Here is a 25,348-nt window from a genome sequence, read left to right as displayed (position 1 = left end):
GAGCAGTGCTCTGTGATAAGCTGAGCTTCCAGACAATCCAGAATACTCTTATAATAACTTTTTAGATCATAAAGTTAAAAGCACAAATTAAAAATAGTTTACCATAGCCTCACAGATCCCCATGAATGCCTAAGTGAATCTGAGTTTGGGAAGCACTGCTCAATAATATCCCTACTTGTCCTACAACAGGCAGGAGAGCTGGGCTACAGATTCTGGCAACAAACACAGCAACCCTTGACTGAAGAAAAATCTATGTTATGGTCGGTTTATTCTCTAAGCCACTAATCTCATTCTCTCTCCTCCACTTTTCACTGAGGGACAAACTCATGGAAGGATGGGGATACGCTTCTAGTAGCTGAAACAGCCCCGTTAGCCCTGGAGAGCAGGGCGAGGTCAGATGCTGCCATCACCCTAGAGAGAAAACAGTTGGAGGGCAGACATGTGGCCTCTACTTTCAAGGGGTCAAATACAACTATCCCTGATGCAACCAAGCCCCCAGAACTCTGAAGAGCCCCTCGGTTACGTGGGAACTGCAGTGAGGGCTGCTCTTGCACTGGGCAGTGAGTGCAGGTCGCATGGCAACACTCACACATTCAAAACACCAGCTGCAAGAGAACTGGAGCCTGTGAATCACAAGTCACTCAGTGACCAAAGGCATGTTGAGGGGGTTTCTGCTGACAAAGCTAGTTGAGTGGTATTTAAATTGGGACATATTTACTTTGGAAAATACACAGCAACAGCCCAGCACCAAAGTTCACGCTGAAACCCCACTGGTGACCTTGGTTGATTTCATCTCTGTAAAGCCACTTCTCAGAAGCCCAGAGGTAAGTTTGGTTTCTAACATTTTTGCTGATTATAAATTCTTGTGGTGTTTAGAGCTGAGTAACTGGTTCATTTTTTTATCGAAGCTTCCTACACTGTCTTAGAAGTGGAAAAATATGTTTATTTTTTAATCTGGCTATTATAAAAATCTGTTAGTTACATTACAAGGACAATTGACAAAACTGGAATAGGAATTGTGCAACAGAAGCAAGTATTGTATGTATGTTAATTTACTCAAATTGGAAAATTGTCCTGTGATTATGTATGAGAAATCCTTGTTCTTAGGCATTTTTTCCTGAAATATTAGTAAGAAGGTACTTTGGAAAGTTCATGAAAAAACAGAATTAAAGGATAATACAAATCTTTCCATGAACTTTTTTTCTTTAAAACTGCTAAACCATATGAGATTTCCATGAATTTTTTGGAATAACCTCATATTAAAGTTTAGAGGGACATAATATAAGAGACATACTCTCAAATGGTTCAGAAAAAAAATTAATGTGTACATGTGTGCCTTTGTGTGTACATAGATATACATACACACATACATATGGAGAAAGAGAGAATAACAAAGTAAATATTCCAAAATGTAAAAACCCGGTGAATCTGGGTAAAGGGTATACAGGGGTTGCTCTACTATACTTTGGACTTTTCTGTAAGTTCGAAGTTATTTCAAAATAAAAAGTTTTCCAGTTGCTTTTCTCCCACTCCACTTGCTCTCTGGGCCTGGAGACAATAAGCCAGGAGGGACGGCAGTTTATGGGTGTTATGCTTTGGATACATGACCAAAAAGGCCAACCCCGCTCCATGCAATTGGCAAGAAAGTGCCATATAAAAGTTTCCAGAAAAACAAGCTTTGGAATGGTTTACTTACCTTTAAAATATATTGCTTCTCTCAAAGATAGTAATCTGGACTTAATCACAACCTACTGATAGTTTTAAAACGTCTTATATAATTTTTGTTATACCAAATAATAAAACAATAGGAAGATTTACCTTTTAGATCCTTAATTTCAATCCACAGAAAATATCAGAGATATTTTCTCCTTCCTCTGATAAGGGAATAATGAAAACTAGTTTTGGTTTTTCATCATATAATGTAGAAACAGGATATAAGAAGCTTCCAAATACTCCTGATTAGGGGACCAAAAAAAAAAGCTGCCAAATATACTCTCTGAATACCAGGATAAAAACACAAATTTCTCCACCCTGCCTCCCTATCTGACCTCAGACTTGTTTTCCTGAACCTTTACTTATTCAAGTTGGCCTTTGTTTTGTCCTTTAACCTAATTTTTATCCGAGGACATTTTTAAGTGCAGTCAAGCAAGGAGACTTCTACTAAGTTGCTTACTATCTTCTCTCCTTTTTTAAGTACATTGCCATTGATTGATACCCATGCCTGATTCTACTTGGAAACTGGGCCCAGTTCTATTTGCAGCCATGCACATTAGAAATCACTTCTAGAAATTGTTTTACATGTGCAGACCATGCACGGCACTGCAGCCTGGGTAAGATGTGGATAGGGAGGGCTGGAAAAGACAACAGACATTTTCAAAGTCAGAAACTATGTGACTTTCCCTTCCCAAAATCTGCAATTCAAAAGTCTCTCAAAAACAAAATAAAACAAGTCTCTCGGTTGTGATTAAAACAACGTTGGAGCTGATTATTTTAACAGTATGATGGGAAGACCCATTAAGGGAGACCAGCAGCAGGGAAACCAGCTGGGCAGCTACTCCTCAGGCCCGGGAAGTATAGGAGCACCCTGACCCTCAGGTCAAATAAGGCAGAGCACTTGACATGGGGGCTGGGGGCTCAACCAGCTTGGTTCCAATCATTGCCACTTATTAGTGATAGTGATGAAAAGCTCAGTCTTCTGACAGTAAAATGCTGGGAGGATGAAGTTACACAGACAAAGTACCTTGTACAGTGCCTGGCATCCAACAACAGTCATTGCCATCATCAACATCAACCAAATCCAGAGCGTTTCAAGTAGGGTATCCATATAGTTAGCCCCATCTTCAGGCCTAGCACGTTCAAATATTTGCTTAACAGAAGCTGGTAACTCTTATCTGGTCTAGACTGGCAGCAGATATTCTGGTCCTCAAATATGACACACAAAAAACTTAACAGAACACAGTCCTTCTTTCTGGGTGATCAGAAGTTGGGATCATGTAAGAATACTACCTGTCTGGGTCAGCATTATAAACAGTTTGATGGCCACTGTCCTGGTGAAACATGGAAGCATCAAATAATAGCTCATCTACCCAGGATGCAGTTAATAACTGGGAAGTCAGCAAGAGAAAGAGCCATTTGGCAGCCACAACAGATTTGAAAGGCCAAGTCAAATCCTCCTTGGAACAAGGCAGATAAAGACAGGCTTACCACAAGGCCTATGTGTTAAAAATATACTTTGTTTACTTAAATAAGGGAGTGACCCTCAGGCCTTAAAGAGCTTTCTGATTATCACCCTTACACAGACCTTATCTGCCTGGTGAGATTATTTCTAACCCCATGTTATAAGCAGAAAAGTCAAGCAGAAAAGATTTAGTTCCTCCTGACAGCAGAGGGAGCTGACTGTCTAACAGATACAAAGGAGAAAAAAGTATGCGTGCAGCAAGCCACATATCCTAATAGCCTCAGGGGCTGCCACCTGCCATATCTCACTAGGCCCCAGGGGGTCCCAGCATAACAGACAAGTTCCAAATCCCATGCAAATTAAACAACCCCAAATGACTACACAAATCTCAAATATCTTTAGAATATCTGTTTTCAGAAAGCCTGGCCCATGCACATTTTAAAACATGTCCATCCCCAAAATGGAGTACTTTGGGTTGTTCAGGTAGGGCTAAGTCCCTCCACTGGAAATTCCCCTCTGGCCTAGCTCTCCAGACACCAGCCCCAGGCACCCATTCAAACCCCATCTCTTAGTGAAGTTTCCCAGACACCCCCACTCCTACCAAACAAGGTAGAGCTACATGCCTTTTAAGAGTCCTGGCCTTACAGAACATCTGTCTCCCAACTGGCTTGTAAGTCTCTTGGTGGGGGAGACCTTTGTGCCTCTAGCACTTAATATGCTGTTTGGAGACAGAAGACAATGTTTGGTGAATGAATGAAAAAGAAACTCACCCCAGGGACTCCTGAGAAGCCCCCAGTATTCTAGAAGGTCACAGTTTTGCAAACCTTTAAAGGGATTCTCATTTAGGGGCCCACAGATCCTTCACGGAGGTTTATGAAGCCCACACAAAATGTTAGGTGTATGTTATCTCCATCAGGTTCTCTAAAGTCCACTATCCTAAAATGGTTAAGAACTGGTGCTGCATGGGTATTGTCCTGAGTCACGGGCACAGGGAATCTGCCATCTGAACACTGCAGTGGGGTGGGGTCAGCCAGGCCACTTCTCACCATGTGCTCTGTTTTCCCTCCTAGCTTTAGCTCTGCCAAAATGAAATGCCCCTTCCATCTTCTCATTTCTCTCATCGTAACATCTGTGTGTGGTGTCAGCCAAGGTCTGGTGGATCAGACTGAGAAAGGAGGGGATGTTTTGAAGTCTGTGGATCCCCAGTGGGAGCAGTTAAATAATAAAAACCTGAGCATGCCTCTTCTCCCTGCGGACTTCCACAAAGAAAACACGGTCACCAACGACTGGATTCTGGAAGGGGAGGAGGATGACGACTATCTGGACCTGGAGAAGATCTTCAGTGAAGATGATGACTACATTGACATCATTGATGCAGTTTCCCCGACAGACTCAGAAGCGAGTACCGGGAACATCCTCCAGCTTTTCCAAGGCAAGAGCCGGATCCAGCGTCTTAACATCCTCAACGCAAAGTTTGCCTTCAACCTTTACCGAGCACTGAAGGACCAGGCCAACACTTTTGATAACATCTTCATAGCACCTGTTGGCATTTCTACTGCGATGGGGATGATTTCCTTAGGCCTGAAGGGAGAGACCTATGAACAAGTGCACTCAATTTTGCATTTTAAAGACTTTGTTAATGCTAGCAGTAAGTATGAGATCATGACCATTCATAACCTCTTCCGTAAACTGACTCATCGCCTCTTCAGGAGGAATTTTGGATACACACTGCGGTCAGTCAATGACCTTTACATCCAGAAGCAGTTTCCAATCCTGGATGACTTCAAAACTAAAGTAAGACAGTATTACTTTGCTGAGGCCCAGACAGCTGACTTCTCAGACCCTGCTTTCATATCAAAAACCAACAACCACATTCTGAAGGTCACCAAGGGCCTCATAAAAGAGGCTCTGCAGAATATAGACCCTGCTACTCAGATGATGATTCTAAACTGCATCTATTTCAAAGGTAAGAAATAGCTTTACAATTCTCAAAGCAAATTCATGACATACTTTTTTAGTACACAGACTGAATGTCAAGAACTGCGTTCTAGCTATAATTTATCCAGGAAAACAAGACACAAGATTGACTCAGGTATAGGGACAGGGAAGATCTCAATGAAGTGACAGGAGCAGCTTACACTTACCGAGCTCTAACTCTGTGCTTTACGTTCATTAAGTCTTCACCACAACCATGTGAGATCATCACTGCTATTAGCATCCCCATTTTACAGACAAAGCCACCTAGGCACAGAGAAGTAAAAGGATACTCCAAGGGCACATGGCTAGTAAGGGGCAGGGCCAAGGCTGGACTTAAGCAAGGCATCTCTAGCTATTTGTTAAACTGGAAGAAATAATGCAAAACACTTTTTAGCATTTGGCCAGCCTGGATTTGAGTTTTTCATTTCCTTTCCCAATTATCAATAAGCAGGAATATGGACAAAATGCTAAAGAAATGTGTTTGAGAACTGTTCAGCTTGAGTAATTGACATTAACATCCACAACTCCTTTTCATGATTCTTTTGCACTAATGGACAGGTGGAGGAGAGGGTGGAAAAAAACTACTATTTCTTGAGCAACTGTTCTGGGCCAGGCACGAAGGTACTTTTTAAGGTAGCTCCTCTCCTCCCCAGGACTCCCGGAATCCTAGGAATAAAAGGGCATGAATTTGTAAAATCCAGACCTCCCTTTTCAAATGCTCTCACTGGGATCTGACTGGAGGAACCTCTACTTCACTCTGTAAGCCAAGAGTGCTGAAAGGAAGACACAAGGAATGTTTCAGCATCAGAAGTAATTGCTGTGACAAATAACCACTTTTTCTCTCTGCCACCAAGGACTACCAGGTAGCAGCGAGGAGCAGTCCCTGAGGCCTGGCAGGTGATGCTTCCTGCTGCCAGATGGGCCAAGTAGTGCTGAAGAGGCCAAGACTGCAGGGGTGGTATGGAGTGCTGAGATCTGAGATCTGACTCCCCCGACTTCCACCCCAAAGCCAGACACAATGCTGGCCCCGTTGTGGGTGGAATCAAAGGTTGAGTTTCTAACAGGCTTGTAACATCCACAGATATAGAGACACACACATGCAATAGATATATGATGAACAGACACACATCCTTTTCATTACTAGTTATAAGAACAAGTTTGGAATTGAGCAAACAGGAGTTTAAGTCCCGGCTTCACCACTTCTCACTCATGTGACTTTGGGCAAGTCTTTCAATGTCTCTGTGATTCAGTTTTCCCATCTTTATTATGGAAATGATAACACCTACTCAGATAGGGCCCCGAGGAGAACCACAAGAGACAGTGATGTGGCACTTAGACCACTGAGTGGCAAATGGCAAGAGTTCAATGAAGTTGAGTGAGGGAAACTGTAGTTATGATGTCAGTATAAGATGATAGGAAGTACGTATGCTATTGCTAGTGACATTTTACTTCTATAAGTAATTAGCCTATGTTTAAGAATGACTTCGGAACAGACCAGCGGAAGACATTTTGGCAGCACTGAAGCCCTCAGTCCTACCAGTCTGTTGGGTACCCCCAGGTACACCTGAGAGCCTGTGCATTAGCCTAGGCCAGTGTTCAGGGGTAGGCAGAGAAATACAGCTGCAAGCCATCCCTACTGGCCTCAGTGGAAAAATGACAGGCACGGTCAGTTTACAGTCTCCTGAACACAGTAACTCCTGTCACATTGAAGTGCAAAAGTGGCAATTATATATGCTTCCTTTCCCCATCATATTGGAACAGTCACTTAATTTAATGCTGGGAATCAGAAGGGATCACATGCTAGCAGTACTCAATCTTTCATGGATGCTTCTCAAAGAAAAGGAGAGTCTTGAAGTTTAATCTTACATTTCCAGCTCCCATATCTGTTAATAATTTGATTTTAATTTCAAATGTTATAATCACTTGGTAAAGCACAATAAAAGCAGAGGTCGAGTCTCAGGAAGAAGTCAGAAGGAAAGAGTCCTGGAGACACGTGATGGCCCCATCGAGATAGGAAGGGCAGTGATTCCCAATGGGGGCAAATATCTGGAGACATGTGTGGTTGTCACAACTTGGGGGAGGGGAAGCCCCATTGGTATCTAAGGGAGAGAGGCCATGGATGCCGCTAAATGCCCTACAACGCACACGACAGTCCCCCCACTGCAAAGAATTATCAGCCAAAAGGTCAGTAGTGCTGAGGCTGAGAAATCCTGGGTGAAGCAGACTCAGGGGTAGGCAATGAGATGCAATCACAGGCAGGCAGCAGCTGTCCACTATGGAAACCTCCTCCCAAGACAACTCCTGCTTATCTTATCCTGGCTGCTCTACCCACCAGCTGGAAACCTTGAACAAGTTACTTCACTTCTTTGTGCCTCTGTTTCCTTATCTGTAAAATGGGTATAATAATAAAAAGCACACACCTTATATAGTTGCTATGAGCAGAAAATGAGATAATACAGGAAAGGTGCCTAGAAGAATACCTGGCACATGGAGAACACCAGCTCTCGACTGTGGGTCCCCTGTCATTATTAGTTACTAGCATCTTCAAGCTAAAATAGACATGGACTTACTCCTAGACACACAGTGCTGTACCCAAATTTACAGTGCAGATCCTGAGGGCAACCCCACATCACCCATGTGTCCTACTGGTCACTACAGAACCACAGTGTGAGGGGTGAAAGCCATCAACATTGAGCTGAAAGGAGCACAAAGCTACTCACTTTACAGATGAAGTACAAGCCCAGGCAAGTCAGTGTCTTGCCAGAGTGAAACTACGAATTAGTGCCAGAATCTAATGCAAAATCCATTCCAGTCCATTTAACCTCTCTCGTTAGAAATGCAAATTCTTGACCCAAACCAGACTTCAGGAATCAGAGACTCGGGGGGTGACCTTGCAGTTTGTTTGAATAAATCCAGAGGGATTCACAGGTATGCTCCAGGGTGAAGACCACTGCTTTAAAGGAACACTAATAACAGTGCTGTTCCTGTTGACTTTACAGGATCCTGGGTGAACAAATTCCCAGTGGAAATGACACACAACCATAACTTCCGGCTGAACGAGCGAGAGGTGGTCAAGGTTTCCATGATGCAGACCAAGGGGAACTTTCTCGCAGCGAATGACCAGGAACTTGACTGTGACGTCCTCCAGCTAGAGTATGTGGGGGGCATCAGCATGTTAATTGTGGTCCCACACAAGCTGTCTGGGATGAAGACCCTGGAAGCACAGCTGACCCCTCAGGTGGTGGAGAGATGGCAAAAAAGCATGACAAACAGGTACTTCAGGATGTGGGTTTGTTCCTTTGATCTGGAGGCTGGGGGTGTCCAGGGACACCAGAACTCTGGTCGTTTTAAGAAAAGGGAGAAGTATGTACAACTACCCAAGAACTGTCATACAGACCACTGTTAATTCAGCCCAAATTTCTTGCTCAGTGAGAGATGATCAGAGAGCATTTGGAGGGACACACCTGCTCTCCACAGGGCAGTTCCAGAAATCAGGGGCAGGTGACTTAGAGTCAGCTTGGGAACAATCCCAGCTCTGCTACATATTTGCTTTGTATCTTGGAGCCCCAGCTTCATCATCCCTAAAAGGGGATTCCTTACTTTCCAGGGTCACTGTGAGAAATAAATAGAATATGTGACACTGAGCATTGCTCCCAGTGCCTGGAACCTAGGTGGTGTTCAACAAAGATCAGCTGTCCTCTTTCCCACCCAGAAAATCCTGGGGTCCTCTTAGCCCACTGAGGACCTGTCATTCATGATTTTGCTCTATTATGACTTATTATTCCATAGTTAAAACTGCATGTTTTAAATATTTACTGAGATTATTACTGGATCATGGAAGAAAGAATGGAGAGGCCTTATTTCTGTTTTACTGGATACTGGTTGGGCCCAAATGAAGAAGTGAATCTGGTTTGAGTCTCCTTACAGGGCAAGAATACAAAGAAATGCAACAAAACTAAGGAGTAGGCTCTTGGAGGAAGGTATTTGCCCAGGTAGCCAACCAGTCATCGAGTCCTGTGGATTTTTCCCTAAAAGTGTCTCTTCTGAACCCACCTCCTTCCTAACCTCTCTGCCTGTCCAGGGACACCTAACCAGGCTGCCTGTTCTATTACTCGGCCCACTTGTACACTGGCAATCAGATCAGCATTCCCAAGACCCCAGCTTCTTGCCCCCCGCCCCCCATTTGTTTGGCTCCTCCTCTCCTGCCTCACTGCCTCATTCCTCCCCCCACATGTTCCTTCCAGCAAGCCCTGCTCAGAGCTCCCCAAAGGTTTTTGCTCACGTAGTGTCCTGTCCCATTTTTTGAGCCTCAGGCATCCTTCTAGGCCACATGAATACCCCTTGTCTACACCCCCTCCTGAATGGCTCCAGAAGTTAGATCTGTTCTAGTCATTCAGCTATTAACACACCATCTTTACTTTTTCATGGTTTTACTTAACGTGAATCTGGGTTTGCCAAAAGGAAAGCAAGCTCTTGGGAAGGGGGACTGTGTCTTACACCTCTTTATCCCCACAAAGTGCCAGACTGGCCCCATGAGCACCACTATTGTTCACCCAGTTAGAGATGGAATGAGTTGAGGCAAGGACTGAGAATGTTCAGCACTATCTGGTATAGATAGGTAATGTTCTTTTTTTAAGAACACTGACCAGATATTCAACTCCTTAATTAACAAAGTAACTGCCTGAAATTGGGGCACCAGATAAGAGAATTATGTTAGATACCTTCTCAAACCATAAACCAGTAAAGTTCTGCTGCTGACCTTGAAGACAGGAAATGAATCACACAGTACCAAAGAAATGACCACATAACAGTAAACATGCCTCAATTTTAAGTGACTGGAATTACAATGGGATGGTCTTTCCAAAATCCTCAACTGACAATATTGGTATATAAATTTTACAATAAAATTGTTGATTCTGTCTAAATGCAACCCAGGAAGGTAGGCCGTAGACATTTAAAGGGAAAAACATGATTATTTTGTAACCTGTGGTTCAGTAAAACTGGGCCCCCTTTCTTCTCCAACTAGAACACGAGAGGTGCTTCTGCCCAAATTCAAGCTGGAGAAGAACTACAATCTGGTGGAGGCCCTGAAGTCGATGGGGATCACAATGCTGTTTGACAAAAATGGCAACATGGCAGGAATCTCAGACCAAAAGATCACCATCGACCTGGTAATTGCTCCCTCATCCACCCCCTGCCCTGGCCCAAGAGTCTACCCCAGCATAGCCCCACCTCCACCTGTTCTGACTTCCCAGGTAGGGGGTGTGAGCCTGCTCTCCTGGGTCTGGCTGCTGTGAGCACAGTGCTCAGTTCTGCAGGGGCTGGCCAGGGGAGCAGGGCACTGCCAGATGCTTGGTGGGCAGGCAGTCACAGGGAGCAGTCTTGGTGCAAGCCCCACTATTGCTGACAGCAGAGAGAGGGGAGGCGTGTGCTCCAGTCTGAAATAGCTACACCTAGCTGAATCTTAAGACTATTTAAACACATACAGAGAAACTGTACTACCCACGCGTTTAACAGACCAACAACAGGCACTCAGCAAAAAAGAGAGGGCATGAGTCCAGTGATGAAGCAGGCCCAGGCCCCACCCTTCTCATAGGAGTGCACCCCAGCATAAGGAGGAGACTGGGGCTGAAGCAGCTGTCTTGGCTCCCCGGCCTCTCAGACTGTGGGCACTGCTGGGAGGGATGTGATTCCAGAGTTTACATGTAAGTATGTATATACAACATGGCCTCTGAGCATAATTACCACACTTGACAGGTGATGAGATATTTTCAAGGGTAATTTTGGCCAGCTATAATTTCTGCCTTATATGTGCTCTTTGGACCCTTTCCCTGAATGAGATGAGACTCTGCTAGATACTCTATCCCTCTGAACGCTGACCTGTGGAATCTGACATCTTTCCTTTCCAATTTGAAACAGTTCAAGCACCAAGGCACCATCACAGTGAATGAAGAGGGCACCCAGGCTGCTGCTGTGACCACGGTCGGGTTCATGCCGCTGTCCACCCAAGTCCGCTTCACCGTCGACCGTCCCTTTCTGTTCCTGGTCTACGAGCACCGCACCAGCTGCCTGCTCTTCATGGGGAGGGTGGCCAACCCCCTCAGTTCTTAAAGATAGAGGTCGGGGCATCTGACGTCCTTTGGGACCACACTATAATTCTGTTTTCATTCCAACAATGAGAATAGAGATGTTTTGGTATCATTACTTCCAGGGTTTACGCTACCAATCCGAATCCAAGGCCCATACAAGAGAAGAAATTTACCAATGAGAAGCTGGTTGGCATCAACTCTGCACAGTAAACAATGCCATAAGTTCTTAGAAGTTAATGTAACTGCAGCGTGCCAGCTGTAACTCTGAGGGTCTCAGTTACAGACAGACTGTCCTACCTCCCACCCCCTCCCAGCAAACCTACACAGTGCACCCAGGTACTTCCTTTCCTTGGCAGCCCCCACCTTTGATCATCTGGCTGTATTACTCAAAGCTGTTCTCAACCTGGGCCCCCACTCTGAACATGGAACACAGAAATTTGATTAATTTATCACCTGTCCCAAGGAGGGTGCGCAACTAGCACCATTTCCAATGCTCAGGGTAGAAATGACCTCGAGTGGATACCCTGGCTGTTAGGGCTTAATTCTCTCAAGGCCCAAATCCATGCTAAATGTCATCTGGCCCTCTTACTGCAGCCTTACTACTGCCCAGAGGACAGTGTATACACATGGCCATGTCTTCCACCCTAGAGTTAAATAAATGTAACCACTTATACTGTGTATCTAACACAAATCTCTCTATTTTTTGAAGCTCAAATAACTAAGAAAGGCCTATCAAGAGTTGACATCCCCAGGAATGATGAAGGTTGACAGAAAGTTGAGTGTTACACAGTGACTAAAGCTCTACAGCAGGGTGCGTTTTCAACAGCAGGATGAGGCATGGGTTGCTGAGTCTCAGGTGCGGTCTGCATGGAATGCCTGAAATGTAGTGCTCTAAGTATCACATGAGCCTGAGGTTCCCAAAATCTTTACATGCAGTGCACACTTCAGCTTTCCTCTCTCAGATGTGGTCCTATAGTGGGCTGGCTTGATAAAGCAAGCAACATCTGAGGAACATGTTTCTGGATCCTTCACTACTTGTGTGAGACAGCCAGAATACAAAGAGGCTGCTCAGAGTGCCAGCTTGCTGGTGCTCCTTCAGCGGGGAGACAAACAAGCCATGGGAACGGCAGTCACAAGCTCTGTGCGGGTGGGTTGACTGATTGTAACCCCACAGCCTGGCAGGGGAGGCTTTATCTTCCCCACTTTGCAGGTGAGGAAGACAAGGGTTGGAAGAGTTCTGAAACCTGTCCTAGATGCCACTGCAGTAAGTAGTGGGGCTGAGTTCAAGTGCAGGTTGGTCTGTCTTCAGGGTGACACAGGGAACCTCGTCATAGTACCGTGAGCAGCAAAAGGGGAGCACCAAGTGCAGGCTACCGCATGGGTGTGCTGCAGGTTAGCTCACTGATCCTCATACTAACCCTAGGAGGTTGGCACTGCCATCGCCTCCTTTTCACGGCAGAGAAGCAATGAAAGCTCACAGGAGGGAAGTGATCTGCCCCAGGCCAGGATCCAAACCCAGGCAGGTGAGCCCTGGAGCCCCGCTCCTCCCCGCTAACTGTCTTCACCTGCTCCATGCCTACCTTCTTGCACTGGGCTCCAGTACCCCACTGAGAACCTACAGTGAAGGCTGAGGCCAAATCTCCCTGTCACACGCTCCTGGCGACACCTGCTGCTGCTGCTGACCCACACTCCCTTGGTGCTTCTCCAACATGCCCCAACACTGTTTCTTTTCTAGTGCTCATCCTGTATTTCTCATCTTGCTGCTGGTTCCTCTTGCTCCTCCCATTTTCCCAACATAGTTATCTAAAAAAACCCTCTTTTGCCCTTTGCCATGTCTGTCCCCTTCCCGGAAAGGTGATATTCTCACTTCCAATTACAGGGCCCTACCTCAGCTACAGCCAGTCCAGGCTCCTCTGTGCTCCTGCACAGGCCAGAAGCCCTGCAGTCTCCACACTTTTCATTCATGTATATCCATCCAGAGTCCCTCAGGTTCCCTTTCACAAAAACTAGCCCACCAATTTCTCAAGGCAGTAGAGTGTTAATTCAGAGCACAGACTCTGAGCCAGGATGCCTTGGTTTGAATCCTGGCTCCGATATCTAGAAGCTGTGGGACTTTGAGGCAAATTCTGTGCATCAGTGTCCTCATCTGTAAAGTGAGGATAATATCAGCACCTACCTTGCAGGGTTGTTTTGAACGTTAAATGACTTAATGTCTGGAAAGTGTTTAGATCAGTGCTTGGTGTTTAGCAATAGCTAGGTAAGGGTTTCTTGTTAATCTCTTAATCTGAGAGAGTATCAAGCCCAGGGGTTCCTAACTGGGGGGGCCCTGGAGGGGTTTCTCCCATTTAACTTCTGAAGATTAAATGCAAATCCTTGAGAATATATGCATTCCCACGGAAATGGAGTGCACAGCTTTCAAAAGGGTCCATGACCTAAAAAAATGTTAACCCACAAACTAACAAAATAAAAATTTAAAAAATTTTAAAAAGTGTTAACCCACAAACCTCATTTTACAGGTACTGAGAGAATGAGTAACCTGTCCAAGGCCACAAAAGCTACAAGTGACATAGGTAAACCAGTTCTCAGTGAAGCGCAGGAATGTTTTTCAAGTGGGAGGCACATCTTATTAAATCACTACTTTATGACAGTGGAGTGACGAGGGCTCTAAGCATTAGGTAACTTTCAAAATGCTTAACTAATGGGCTAGATACCAATAGAAGCAATTTGATCAATTTCTGGAGAAATATTCACAAAGTTGCAGGACAAAGAACACCAAACCTAAGCAGGAAGGATCCTCAGAGATCACACGGGCCAGCCTCCCAGCAATCCCCCCACCCCAGGTTCCCAAGGTCACTGAGAAGTGAACTGCTGTATTAGGACCAAAACCTGGGCTTCCTGCCCCAAATCCACTGGTATTTCCACTCAACAAAGAAATTCAAGACATTGTGTCATCAAAAGTCCAAAATAGAGTATATCTTTCTCTTAAAAAAGAAAAAGTGCAAAGAAAAGAAAAAACCCTTTGGGAATTAGTTTCTCCCAGAAGGTCCAAGGGCTAACCACAAAGTAAATGCAAGAACCCATGATCTCTGTGTTCTCTGTTGAGTAATAAAAGCAAATATTTGTTTCCTTCCCCATAATATAACCATTAACTTTTGTTAAAAATACAATACTCATTCTATTCATGTAAAAGGCTGGTAGGGGAGCATTTAAGTGAGTATGTCCTAAGCTATCACTGATAACAGTTATGCCTACACTGACACCCCCCACATCCCTCCACCCCCACAGCATGGAGAAGCTCAGATTCTCTCGCAGGGTCCTATACGCAGCACCAGGAATCCAATCTTGGCCCCTGTGACCCTAAAACCTGTGTGCTCCCAACCAACTTCACCGGTCATTGCTCCCCGGAAGTATAAAGTACCCCAAATAGATTTCTTCAATGCATTTATTAGATTTTAAATGACAATCACCGAACATGTTTGAAAGCTCACAGGAATACAGGTCATAGAATTCTGGGTGTCCACAGATCCCAGAATTCACTGAATTGAGGGTCATCCCAAGCATCCTCCCTATCTGCCTAAATCCTGCCCTTCTATGGAGTCTGCCGCAGGGCCTGTCTCCCCTCCAACAGGCCGAGAGTGCTAGTGCCTCAGACTATGCATCCCTCTTACCTTTCCCTCTAGGCCAAACAAAAGGCACTTCTAAAACACAATTGTACACTAGTCAACATTACCTATAAGGTAGAAAAACTAATGTTTTAAAAAATTAACCAATGAGGGTGTCAATTAAAAAATACCGCGTGGTAGAATGAGTCCTGGCAATCCTCAAATTCCCAAAGGGCTGTGGGAGAACAGCTGATCGCAGGTATGAAGGTAGCATGGTCCTCAGGGGAGTGTGCAAAGCCACAAGGTAGGCAGCTAAGGTTCATCATGCTGCAGACCCAGCCCTTTGTCCACTCAAGCATACTCAGGAAGATGACCTGTCCTAATGCAGACCCCACTCCCCCTCCTGAATCAGCCACTTACTAGGGGAGGGACAGGAGAGAAAAGGATAGTGTACAGGCAGAAGGAAGACAACCTGGAAGTGGAATATTCCACAAAATGTAATACATAACATTTTACTATTAAAGATAAAAAACAGTAAACCAGTCAGTTACTATTTTTCATCCCCCTCGGCCATCTAAAATTGGATCCTCTAAAAGTCTCCAGGTTCAGAATGATGATGAACACCCAGACTGGTGTGAGCACAGGAACTGCATTAGTGAGTTCAACTTCTCTGTGCCCTTGACTCCACCTGCTTGCCTGAACTCCATGCCCCTAGGTTCCCCAGCAGCTCTGCTGTCAGTTTGACCCCTCTGGAGCAATGTGAAGACACCTGTAAGTGCTCAAGACTCGAACCACTGGGAGGGGTGAGGTGGGAAGGCACTGGAAGGCAGACTCAAAGGATGTACTAGAAGGTGGGGTAAGGGAAGGGTAGAGAATAGGAGATAGAAACAAGTACTAGAACATGAGGGCCCTGGGCTTAGGACTGGCAGCTGGGAATGACTAAGAAAGGGAAAACCTACTTCCACAAAGGTCATTTGGGAAGAAGTGGACACAGGCTGAGATAGGACAAGATGAAAACTGGCTCTGCAGCAGGAGGCAGGGTGTGTGCCCTGTGCCAACAGCGCCCCCCAAAGGAGACTGAGGGCTGCAGCTCCAAGGGCTGAGCACCAACAAGAGGCCTCAAAAGAAGAGGCTAGGGAAGGGATGCCGGCTCAGCATTAGTCAGAGGCACCAGGGCAGGGTGGGACATGGAAGACGACAGCCAAGTCAGACCAAGGACCAGGGAGCCATGCAAGAAGGGAACCAGAGCGAGTTCCCTGGCCAGCTGGCTGAGGAGGCTTGGGCAGCGCACGGAGAAAGGGAGTGAAGCAGTGAGGTCACATCCGGCACACACCTACCTGCAGAAGAGCAGGTGGAGGCTGACACAGCCACATCTACAGAAGCACCGGTAGCCTCCAAACCATGTTTCTGAGGAATTTGCTGTGCATCACAAGGTGACACTCAAAACATGAGAACAGTATCTGGAATTTTAAACCATTCAATTACGAATACTCACCACAGCTATTACAGGAATGAGTACTCCCAAGTTCCCTGCACTGCTAGAAGCCTAGAAAAGAACGGAATTGATGTCATTGACAAGCATGTGTTCCTTTTGTAAGAAAAAAAAAAAAGATGACATAGCATTATATAAAACTGGAATTCCTTAATCTAAAGTAAATGAAAAGATTCACACACACACGCAGATATAAAGATACTCATCTAGCATAATTTAATAGCAAAAAAATGGAAACAACTTAAATGTCCAACATAAATCAAGATTATACAAATGTTACATAAATTACGGCACTTCTGCATAAATATGACACAGCTATTAAAAAGAACTTTCTGAAAAACATTTAGTCACCTCAGAAAGCACCCACAGCAAATGTTAAATGAAAAAAAATCAGGATTTAGGAGTATGGTACGATTCAATCCCAATTAGGTAAAATAAATACATATGCATAAAAAATCTAGAAGAAAATCTGTCAAAAAGCTAACAATGATTATATCTGAGTACAGGGATTATGGGTACTTTTTCCTTTATTATTTATAGTTTCTGTATAAAACAACAAACATATTCATTCCAAATTAGGGAAAATTTGGGGGTTAACAATAGCTAAATAAAAGGTAGGTTCCCTGGCTAGACACACAAAAGTAGCGAAACTACGGCACATGCTGATTAGTCAAAGTTCTGGAAGCATGTTGATTTATATTCTATATTTACAACAAGGACAGCAGTTGTGGCACTGAGCACCCATGGTGGCTAGGCACTGTTCTAAGTGCTTCACACACATTAACTTCTAGTGAGAAGATTCACAGAGGCCAAGGCCACACAGCTGCTCAGAACCAGTGGGGACAGAATGCCAAGCTGTTTCCCCTAGGCTGGAGCCAACAAACGGTGGCCCAGCCTGCTCCATTCTGGGAAATCAATGGCCTCAGGGCTGCACAATACAGGGAACAACTCACCTGCCTTAGTTTAATTTATAATCACAGCTCCCTGTCCTTGACAGGGTGGTATGTTTGCCACCCTCCCCCCATCCCCGGCTCCTCCAGGTCCCCTTATTCTGGAAGGTCCTATATATTGGGGAAAGTGCAGCAGCTGCTCAGTAAACACTTGTTTATTCACTGCTTGGCTGGCAAACAGGAACTACTCTGCAAAGAATGGAACACAGCTTCATACCCGGTGGATAGAAAAAGGGATCCCTATGTTGCTTTCCATGGCATAACCCCTATCCTGTGAACAAAGCATGAAATCCCCAGAGTCCTGAGGCTTTCTAAAGGCATGGTAACAGCAGGCAGAAGGGAGCAGCACCCTTTGGGGCACTGAGAATCAATTCCCAGGGGAGAGAAGGCTCCTGGAACACCCTTCAGACAGGCTGCAGCCCCCCTCCATCCTCAGCGCTCCCCTCTCATCCCGATCCTAAGGCCCCTCTGGAAAAACATACATTCATTCCAAGTTAGGGAAAATTTGGGGGTTAACAATAACTAAATAAAAGGTAGTGGCTGGATGCACAAAAGTGGCTAAACTACAGCACACTGATTAGTTGAAATTCTGAAAGCACATAGTTAAGCCTTCTCTCTTGGGCATCAGGATGGTCCTAGCTGTGCACCACCCTGGGAGGCTTGAGAAATTAGTAACCCAGATCTCTGTTGGACGGCCCAACAGAGCAAAACTAAATTAGGGCCAAGCGCCTTAGGATCCCTCTTTGCATGAACTACTCCCTCCTGGCCAAGACTTCACACAGAAGGCTCCTTCCTATTATTTGTCAACTCAGATGTCACCTCCTCAGAGATACCTTCTCTCTCTCTTTTTTTTTTTTTTTGGCAGCTGCCGGTACAGGGATCAGAACCTTTGACCTTGGTGTTATAACACCATGCTCTAAACAACTGAGTTAGCTGGCCAGCCCAAGAAAGTGCTTCTTGACCAGCCCAATCTAAAGTATCCCTCATCACAGTGTCCTGTTTTTTTTCCCTCCCACTAAGCTCCACAGGCATAGGGACCTTGTCTGTCTCGTTCACTCACCTAGGACAAAGGCTGAAAAACTGTGGCCCACGGGCCCAACCACTACCCGTTTCTGTGAATAAGGTTTTACGGGAGCACAGCCACAACTGTTGGTTTCCATATTGCCCACGCCACTCTTACGCCACCACAGCAGAGGTGAGTAGCCGCAGCAGAGACTATATGGCCTGCAGAGCCTAAAATATCTACAGTATGGCCTTTACTGAAAAAGTGGGCTGTCCTCTGACTTAGCACAGAACCTGGTACATAGTAGAGGAACAATAACTGTCTGGGGAAGGGGAGGGAGAGGAAACAACAAAGGAAAACGAAAGCAGAGATTTGGCAGAAGGACTGTACTACGTGACTCATCGAAGGGGAAATGGTGGGGTAAGAGGCCTCACCTGCCTCAAAGCACCCCCCTACCCCCTGCCCTGTCTATCTGGGAACTCAAGATATGACATTTTGTCTGTTCCCATGGACAGATCTCCCTTGGATGGCTTAAGATTAGGTCAAATCTGGCCCTTCTCATCTTATCACTGTGTTCTGATGATGCCATGCCCTTTACGTCCTCTTAGGCCCAGCCACCACCCTCTGGCTTCATGATGGACGAGAGAACGGAGAGGAGGTCTGGGAGGAAACCCACACTAGGCTGCTGTCATGTTATCCTCCTGGGCTGGGGGAGGCAGTTGCCATGAGCCAGATGCAATCTGGTGAGGAAGCCGCCCTCTCATTTGACCCCTGCCAGCTTCCCTGAGAAAGAAACCGATCCCCTTCTTTCTTGTATTCTACCAGACACATATATATCACTTAAAGAAAGTGCCATATTTTAACCAAGATGGTGTCTCCAGATTCAGCCCTGGCCAGCAGGGACAACTGCGTAGCCATCCTCCTTCCTACCTTCAGGGCAGGCCCCTTCTCACTGGCCCTCTCGCTGGCTCGCTTCCCCTCCAGCCCCAGCTGCACAAACAACTCCAGCAGGTTCATGAGCAGCTCGTCCACAAGGTGGTCGTCTTGGATGTTGGCCGCGATGTTGGCCAGGGCATTAATCACTGCGAGGGAGCAGTGCCTGAGGGGGAAGGAGTGAAATAACTGCCACCACCAGGCCCTTGACCTTGTCCGGGGGTGAGGCAAGGTGACATGGGCCGGGCCCAGCTTCCCTCACCACACTCTTCTCAGGGTCTGTGAACAAAAGAACTCTCAAGAGGTCATGAACATGTTATTTTGTGAAAAACACCCCAAAAGAAAGTCAACTGCTGCAGAAATGATGTGGTTCTCTCTCCTGAAGTGCAGGAGACTGTTTGCTGCACACTGGGAACTGTGAAGGTGTCAGGACACTTCATTCTGAATGGCTGAAAATGTAAGTACTCACAGCCAGGCATTTCTCGTCAGGCCCTGCTTTTCCCCTCAAATCAGACAGCCCAAATTCATCGTTTACCACACATAATAAAACTTCTGCCTGATGATCAGCTTCCCTCCAACATTCCTTCCACCCTGAAGCTGATGTTAGCATTAGCTCACATCAAACACTCAGGAAATGCTCAAGGATACTGGGACAAACTGCTTCAGGATGGTGGTTGGCTCTATGTAAACTCCAGATGTGAAGTTGACATTGACCCTCAGCCAGACGCTATGAACCAGAGAAGCTGGCCAGGCTTCTGTGGCCCTGGAGGCAGCCAGGATCTGCCACTTCCATGCTGCATGACATGGGTGAGTCTTGGTTTCTTCCTAAGTAAAACCAGAATAATAATTTTCTCTTCATAGGGTTGCAGGAGCTAAACACCATGTGAAGCACTGAGCACACTGTCAGGCCTCGAGAAATCATGGAGCAAATTGTAGCCATGACAAAAGGCACTCTCTTCACAGTTAGGCAAATACCTGGTAGGTCAAGTCCAACAAAGGACAATAAATGCTTCCACTGGTGAGGAAAACGACAAATCATTTTTGGTGGCAGTAATTTGAGCCAGAAGCAGAAGAACTGGTAGGATGGAACAATAGGTACTGCAACAGCAGGTGTCAAGAGATGAAGTAATGGCCTCCTTACAGAAAGACAGACATGAGGGTCAGAAGGAAACCGGTAGGAGTACAGACAGGGAAGGAGAGGAGCCCAGGGTCAAAGAGGTGCAGCAGGCAGTTTAGGAGCAGTGGAGCAAAGTGGAGCAAGAGGTGTTTTGGTCTGTGTGTCAATTCCATTGCAGAGGCCAGGACAGATGGAAGGAAGGAGAGGTGAGCCTGGCACAGTCCCCAATCCAGGCCTCAGGCTGTTCTAGCAGCCTGGGCTCATGACAGCGGCAGCAAGAAGGCAATGAAGTAATAATGATGCCCAGAGCTCACACTGATAGAGAGCTTTCACCTACACAATCTCATTTACCCACACAACTGGAGACAGATGCTCATTTGACAGGTGAGGAAACTGAGGCACGGAGAGGTTCAGCATTTTGAGGTCATGCAGCCACACAGTGTATCTCCCCAGCCACACTCCTACCCACTAAACTGACTTGGAGCAAATCTCCAAGGCCTGGACTTAACGGTCAGAAGGGAGGAGCCCAGTGACCAAGAATAATAACACCAATAAAGGGGCCCCTTTCTTCCCTCCCCTACCTCCTGTCCTCGTCTACCTTCACTTCCCCCGTGTCTCTCTCTTCCACTGATCTGACAAACTCTTGTGAGATCCTCCAAACATGGATAAACATGTCTCTGTCCTCAAGGCATTTCCAGGTAAGGGCAAGGAATAGACAGGAAGCATCTCTCAGTCTGTCAGGGAAAACTGGCTAGACTTTACACAAATAGCAAATGTTTAAGGATATAAAATAAAAATACCTATTCCCTTGGACCCTCCAAATCCCACTTTTCTAAATCTAACCTAAGGAAAGGATCAAAGATGCTTACAGATATGTAGATATGTAGCTATTACGGTGCTCACTGTAGTACTCACTAGCAGGAAAACCGGAAAACTAACTAACATCCAAGCTAGGGACTGGTAAGATTGATCTCGGTACTGCTATACAATGAGACAATATGCAGCCAATAGAGGCAATGTGCAGAGGAATGTTTATTGCAGAGTTGATGTGATGCACCATAAAAAAGCAGGTTGGGCCGGCCCGTGGCTCACTTGGGAGAGCGTGGTGCTGACAACACCAAGTCAAGGGTTAAGATTCCCTTACCGGTCATCTTTAAAAAAAAAAAAAAAAAAGCAGGTCACCCTGGTGTGCAGCTTGGGTCCCTTCAGAAAAGGGGAGAGGGGCTGGATCATGTGCACTGAGATGCCCAGTAGTCAGCTCCAGGTGGCAGCCATATGTGTTTTCATTTCCCCCCGTTGCATGTGCATTGATTTGTAGCATATACTGCTTTTGTAAGAAGGGTTTATTTAAGAGACAAATTACCAAACCTCACATTTCCAAAGGGAGTTAAATACTGTCATGACAATGATGGTCCAGTTACCTGTAGCCATGGTCCTTGTAATCTTTGGTGGCTGAGTACACAACAGAGCTGGCCTTCACGCTGATCTGCTGGAAGAGATTCCACACTTCCTGATAGATATATTGCTGAAAGAGAGTAAAGGGCACAGTCACTATGCCATGACTCTTTCATGCTTGAAACCCTTCCTCAAAATATGGTGGATCTTTAGCCACCAGCAGAAACACAAAGCTCCAGAGGAAAAGTTCTTTTTCCCAGAGGGAAAGTTTTGGAATCATGGACCCTATTGGCCCAAAAGACCATCAAAGGCATCCATTTCTTTTTCTTTTTTTTTTTTTTTTGTCTGTTTCATGACCGGTACTCAGCCAGTGAATGCAACTGCCATTCCTATATAGGAACCGAACCCGCGGCGGGAGCATCGCTGCGCTCCTAGCGCCGCACTCTCCTGAGTGCGCCACGGGCTCGGCCCAAAGGCATCCATTTCTAAAGCTTAAGCAAACCTCAAATTAAAAGCTAAAAGGGAAGTAGCTTCAATTCAAATCCTATTTTATGTCATTTACATTGACAAGAAATTAGTTTAAACCCCTTTTTTCCCAGCACTCACAAGAACAATTACACTATTCTCACTATTGAGTGTTAACACAGTTGTGAGCATTTAGCTCACCTGCAAGGTAAACATAATCTGTATTTTTACATTCCTCATAGTCACAGGATTGGTGGGTTTTATAGCCAGGCCTCACGGGAGAGGCCTTCCTTACATTTCCAGTGATAACCAGGCAGCCCAACTGGTCAATGATGAGCACGTCAAGCGGGGAGGGTGGCTGGCAGAATTTCTGCTGCAGGATCTGCAGAATTGGCTCCATGACCTTTGGGGTGTCCCTCAGGGCCACTGCGATGTGTCCCAAGGCTCGGATTGTGTGGTCGGGAATCAAGTGAGCGTCCCTATAGGAGGGAAGAACAGAAGTGCCCTAGGGACAGTGTGCTGGCATGCAGTAGTGAGACAAAACACAGAGGCTACAATCTAGACCCCAATTTCATCACAGGCTTGATGAAACATTCATCTGAAAATGACAGCCCAGGATCTTTAATCACCAGAAGAAACATAAAGCCCCAGGCGCTAACTAAGTTGGAGGACAAAGTTCATTCTCTACTCCCACTTAGTGACCCAGATATACATTACCAGGTAGCCCTCAACTTAAATCTTGTGAGAAACCCAATGTATGCCTACACTCTGAGACGAGGAAAGAGGTATAAATATGCACAACACCAGGTGCTTCCCAGCCTGCTGAGAACAGGCTGTCCCTGAGGGATGGAGACGTACTTGTCGCTCTCCTGGGAGATGTAGAGCCGGTTGGAGAGGCTGGCCAGGAAGGCCTCCACGATCACCGGATCCACTGTCAAGCCAGCCTTCAGGCACCTGAGCAGAGAGAAAACCCACACGGCATCAGGTATCAAAACAACACGATGGGTTTGCTCTCTGTCATTTTTCCTTTTTCAGGTCTACAAAGTTTAAAGAACTGCTCTGAGTTGTTCCCCCCAGAAATCTGTATGGGAGTCATTACACAGAACGAATTCAAAGAACTGCTGCAGATTTTGCCCATTTGCTACATATGTTAACTGGAAACAATAAGTTTATTATTTTGCCCAGAACAGTGTCCTTTAGAATATCATACTCACCTAATTCCAATTTTAAACTTCTACTGTTCCTTAACAAAAGTCAAAATAACTGATTCAAAAGACAAATGGGCCCAGAGTTGAGTATTATAATTATATATCAAGGCTTTAACAGTAAAGAGAAATGCTTATGTTATAGAAAAAAGGGGAAATTTTAAAAGCCCCTAAGAACATCAAATTTTATAATGTTCCTCTCATGCTCCACATCTGTCTGGCTCCTGTGTCAGAGAACAATGTGAGGCAGGTAGAGAAGGGCCAACTTACTGTCTCGACTTGGCTTCTGACAGTGAGGAGCCAGAATCCAGAGAGGGAGAGACATATTCATGGAAATCAGAGTGTATCTGATTCTCTAGTTGAGAAAGCAAGAGTTCACAGAGCAGGAGTCTGGGAACCAAGGGATACTCAATCATACAAAACAAAACAAAACAAAAAAAACCCCCTCTCATTTCTATTAAATATTGCACAGGAAAAAAAGATAAAGAAAACATAACAAAGTTTTGTTACTTTAGATGGTGGGCTAATGAGTAATTCTTCTCTTCCTATTTTCCATACATTACACATTTTCTCTATTAAGCATTTTTAATTACGTTTATGATCAGGAAAAAAAAGGAAAGAAGCTTTATTTTTTAAAAATCATGTAATGGGGGGCTGGCCAGTTAGCTCAGTTGGTTAGAGTGCAGTGTTATAACACCAAGGTCAAGGGTTTGGATCTCTATACCAGACAGCTGCAAAAAAACAAAAAAGTAATAATAATGTAATAATCCCTCTTTTTAGATCAAGTGTAGGTTTAGAATAATCAGAAATAAGCTTTAAAAAATTATAAATATCTCTTGTTTCATAAGCTTCCATCTGAAACACTTTTTCTTCCTCCACAGGTCCCACCTCCCCTTAGCCTGGCTCCTACCTGCAGATGTTGTCAATGGCGATGTCCCGGAGCTGCTCGTACATGGAAGGCTGGCTCTTCTTGCCTGACATGACATTCACAGTTGACTCGGAATGCTCATTGGTTACACTGATTTTTATATCACTGCCAGCAACTAAATGTAAAAATGCAAATATGTATCTGGTTAAGCCTCTCACTTTCCATTCCCTTTGCTGTAATTCAAAAACCAAGATGATTTACTGATCCTTTTCAGTTTATAAAAACAATCAGTCTAAAAACAGCTGACCAGGCAGGCCCGTGGTTCACTTGGGAGAGTGTGGTGCTAATAACACCACGGCCATGGGTTCGGATCCCTATATAGGGATGGCCGGTTTAGCTTACTGGGTGAGTGTGGTGCTGACAACACCAAATCAAGAGTTAAGATCCCCTTACCGGTCATCTTTAAAAATAAATAAATAAATAAATAAAATAAAAATAAAAAATAAAAACAGCTGACCAAACACTTCAGAAACAAGTCTAAGACCAATAGAAAGGATGAAAGGAACATGTTTAAATCAAAAGTAAGAATGTTTAGGTTACAAAGTGATAAATATGTAAATCCAGCAATTTCACAATAAATCATTCAAAAGTACTGATGAGCACCCACAGGAACACAGCTCTGACTGCGAATGAGGTCTGGCCCTGTCCTTGGGGTTATCTAGTTAATGTGCACAGAGCAGGTATGGGTGGGGGCCTTAGGGCCTGGGACTTTCAGGGCCTGGGACTTTCCCTCCCTGCTATGAGCTGAGGAAAGTCTTTCAACTGCCCTGAGTTTGGGTTTCTTCATCGGAAGGGAGAAAATTACCCACCTTCTCAGGACTGTGGGTAGGATGAGTGGATACTACATCAGCCTCTAGCATGAAGCAGGTGTTTAATTAATGTTACTTATTGTTAGGTGACCAGACTTGCTCTGAGTGAGTGGATGTGTAGGAAAAGACGGAAAGAAAGGCATGGAGGAGGAATGAGCCCACGTGCAGTCACGAAACCTATGTGGGGTTCCCACACCCAGCAACA

The 25,348-nt window shown here is 45.3% G+C and overlaps 2 protein-coding genes across 7 annotated transcripts in view; one reads left to right on the top strand and one right to left on the bottom strand.

Moving 5' to 3' along the window:
• Nucleotides 1-25,348, bottom strand: part of PI4KA (phosphatidylinositol 4-kinase alpha) — a 124,506-nt gene that overhangs the window by 58,843 nt on the left and 40,315 nt on the right. For all 5 annotated transcript variants that reach the window (XM_063085692.1, XM_063085693.1, XM_063085695.1 and 2 more), the window contains 6 exons: nucleotides 24,317-24,449; nucleotides 23,060-23,155; nucleotides 22,497-22,680; nucleotides 21,763-21,866; nucleotides 19,222-19,390; nucleotides 16,342-16,392 (listed from right to left, as the gene is read on the bottom strand). In XM_063085692.1, the coding sequence (XP_062941762.1) occupies nucleotides 16,342-16,392; nucleotides 19,222-19,390; nucleotides 21,763-21,866; nucleotides 22,497-22,680; nucleotides 23,060-23,155; nucleotides 24,317-24,449 (737 nt within the window). The remainder of the gene's footprint in view (nucleotides 1-16,341; nucleotides 16,393-19,221; nucleotides 19,391-21,762; nucleotides 21,867-22,496; nucleotides 22,681-23,059; nucleotides 23,156-24,316; nucleotides 24,450-25,348) is intronic.
• Nucleotides 752-11,869, top strand: SERPIND1 (serpin family D member 1). 2 transcript variants are annotated; one of them, XM_063087473.1, is made up of 6 exons: nucleotides 752-824; nucleotides 4,249-5,144; nucleotides 8,155-8,428; nucleotides 10,182-10,326; nucleotides 11,075-11,274; nucleotides 11,367-11,869. In XM_063087473.1, the coding sequence occupies exons 2-5, from the start codon at nucleotides 4,265-4,267 to the stop codon at nucleotides 11,264-11,266; spliced, it is 1,491 nt and encodes a 496-aa protein (XP_062943543.1). In that variant the 5' UTR covers nucleotides 752-824; nucleotides 4,249-4,264; the 3' UTR covers nucleotides 11,267-11,274; nucleotides 11,367-11,869. The 2 variants fall into 2 exon arrangements, with proteins under 2 accessions (XP_062943543.1, XP_062943542.1); XM_063087472.1 differs by having other exon boundaries at nucleotides 11,075-11,869.

The sequence above is a fragment of the Cynocephalus volans genome, chromosome 2, assembly GCF_027409185.1.
Source record: "Cynocephalus volans isolate mCynVol1 chromosome 2, mCynVol1.pri, whole genome shotgun sequence".
Lineage (NCBI taxonomy): Eukaryota > Metazoa > Chordata > Mammalia > Dermoptera > Cynocephalidae > Cynocephalus > Cynocephalus volans.
This window is presented reverse-complemented; position numbering and strand designations above follow the sequence as displayed.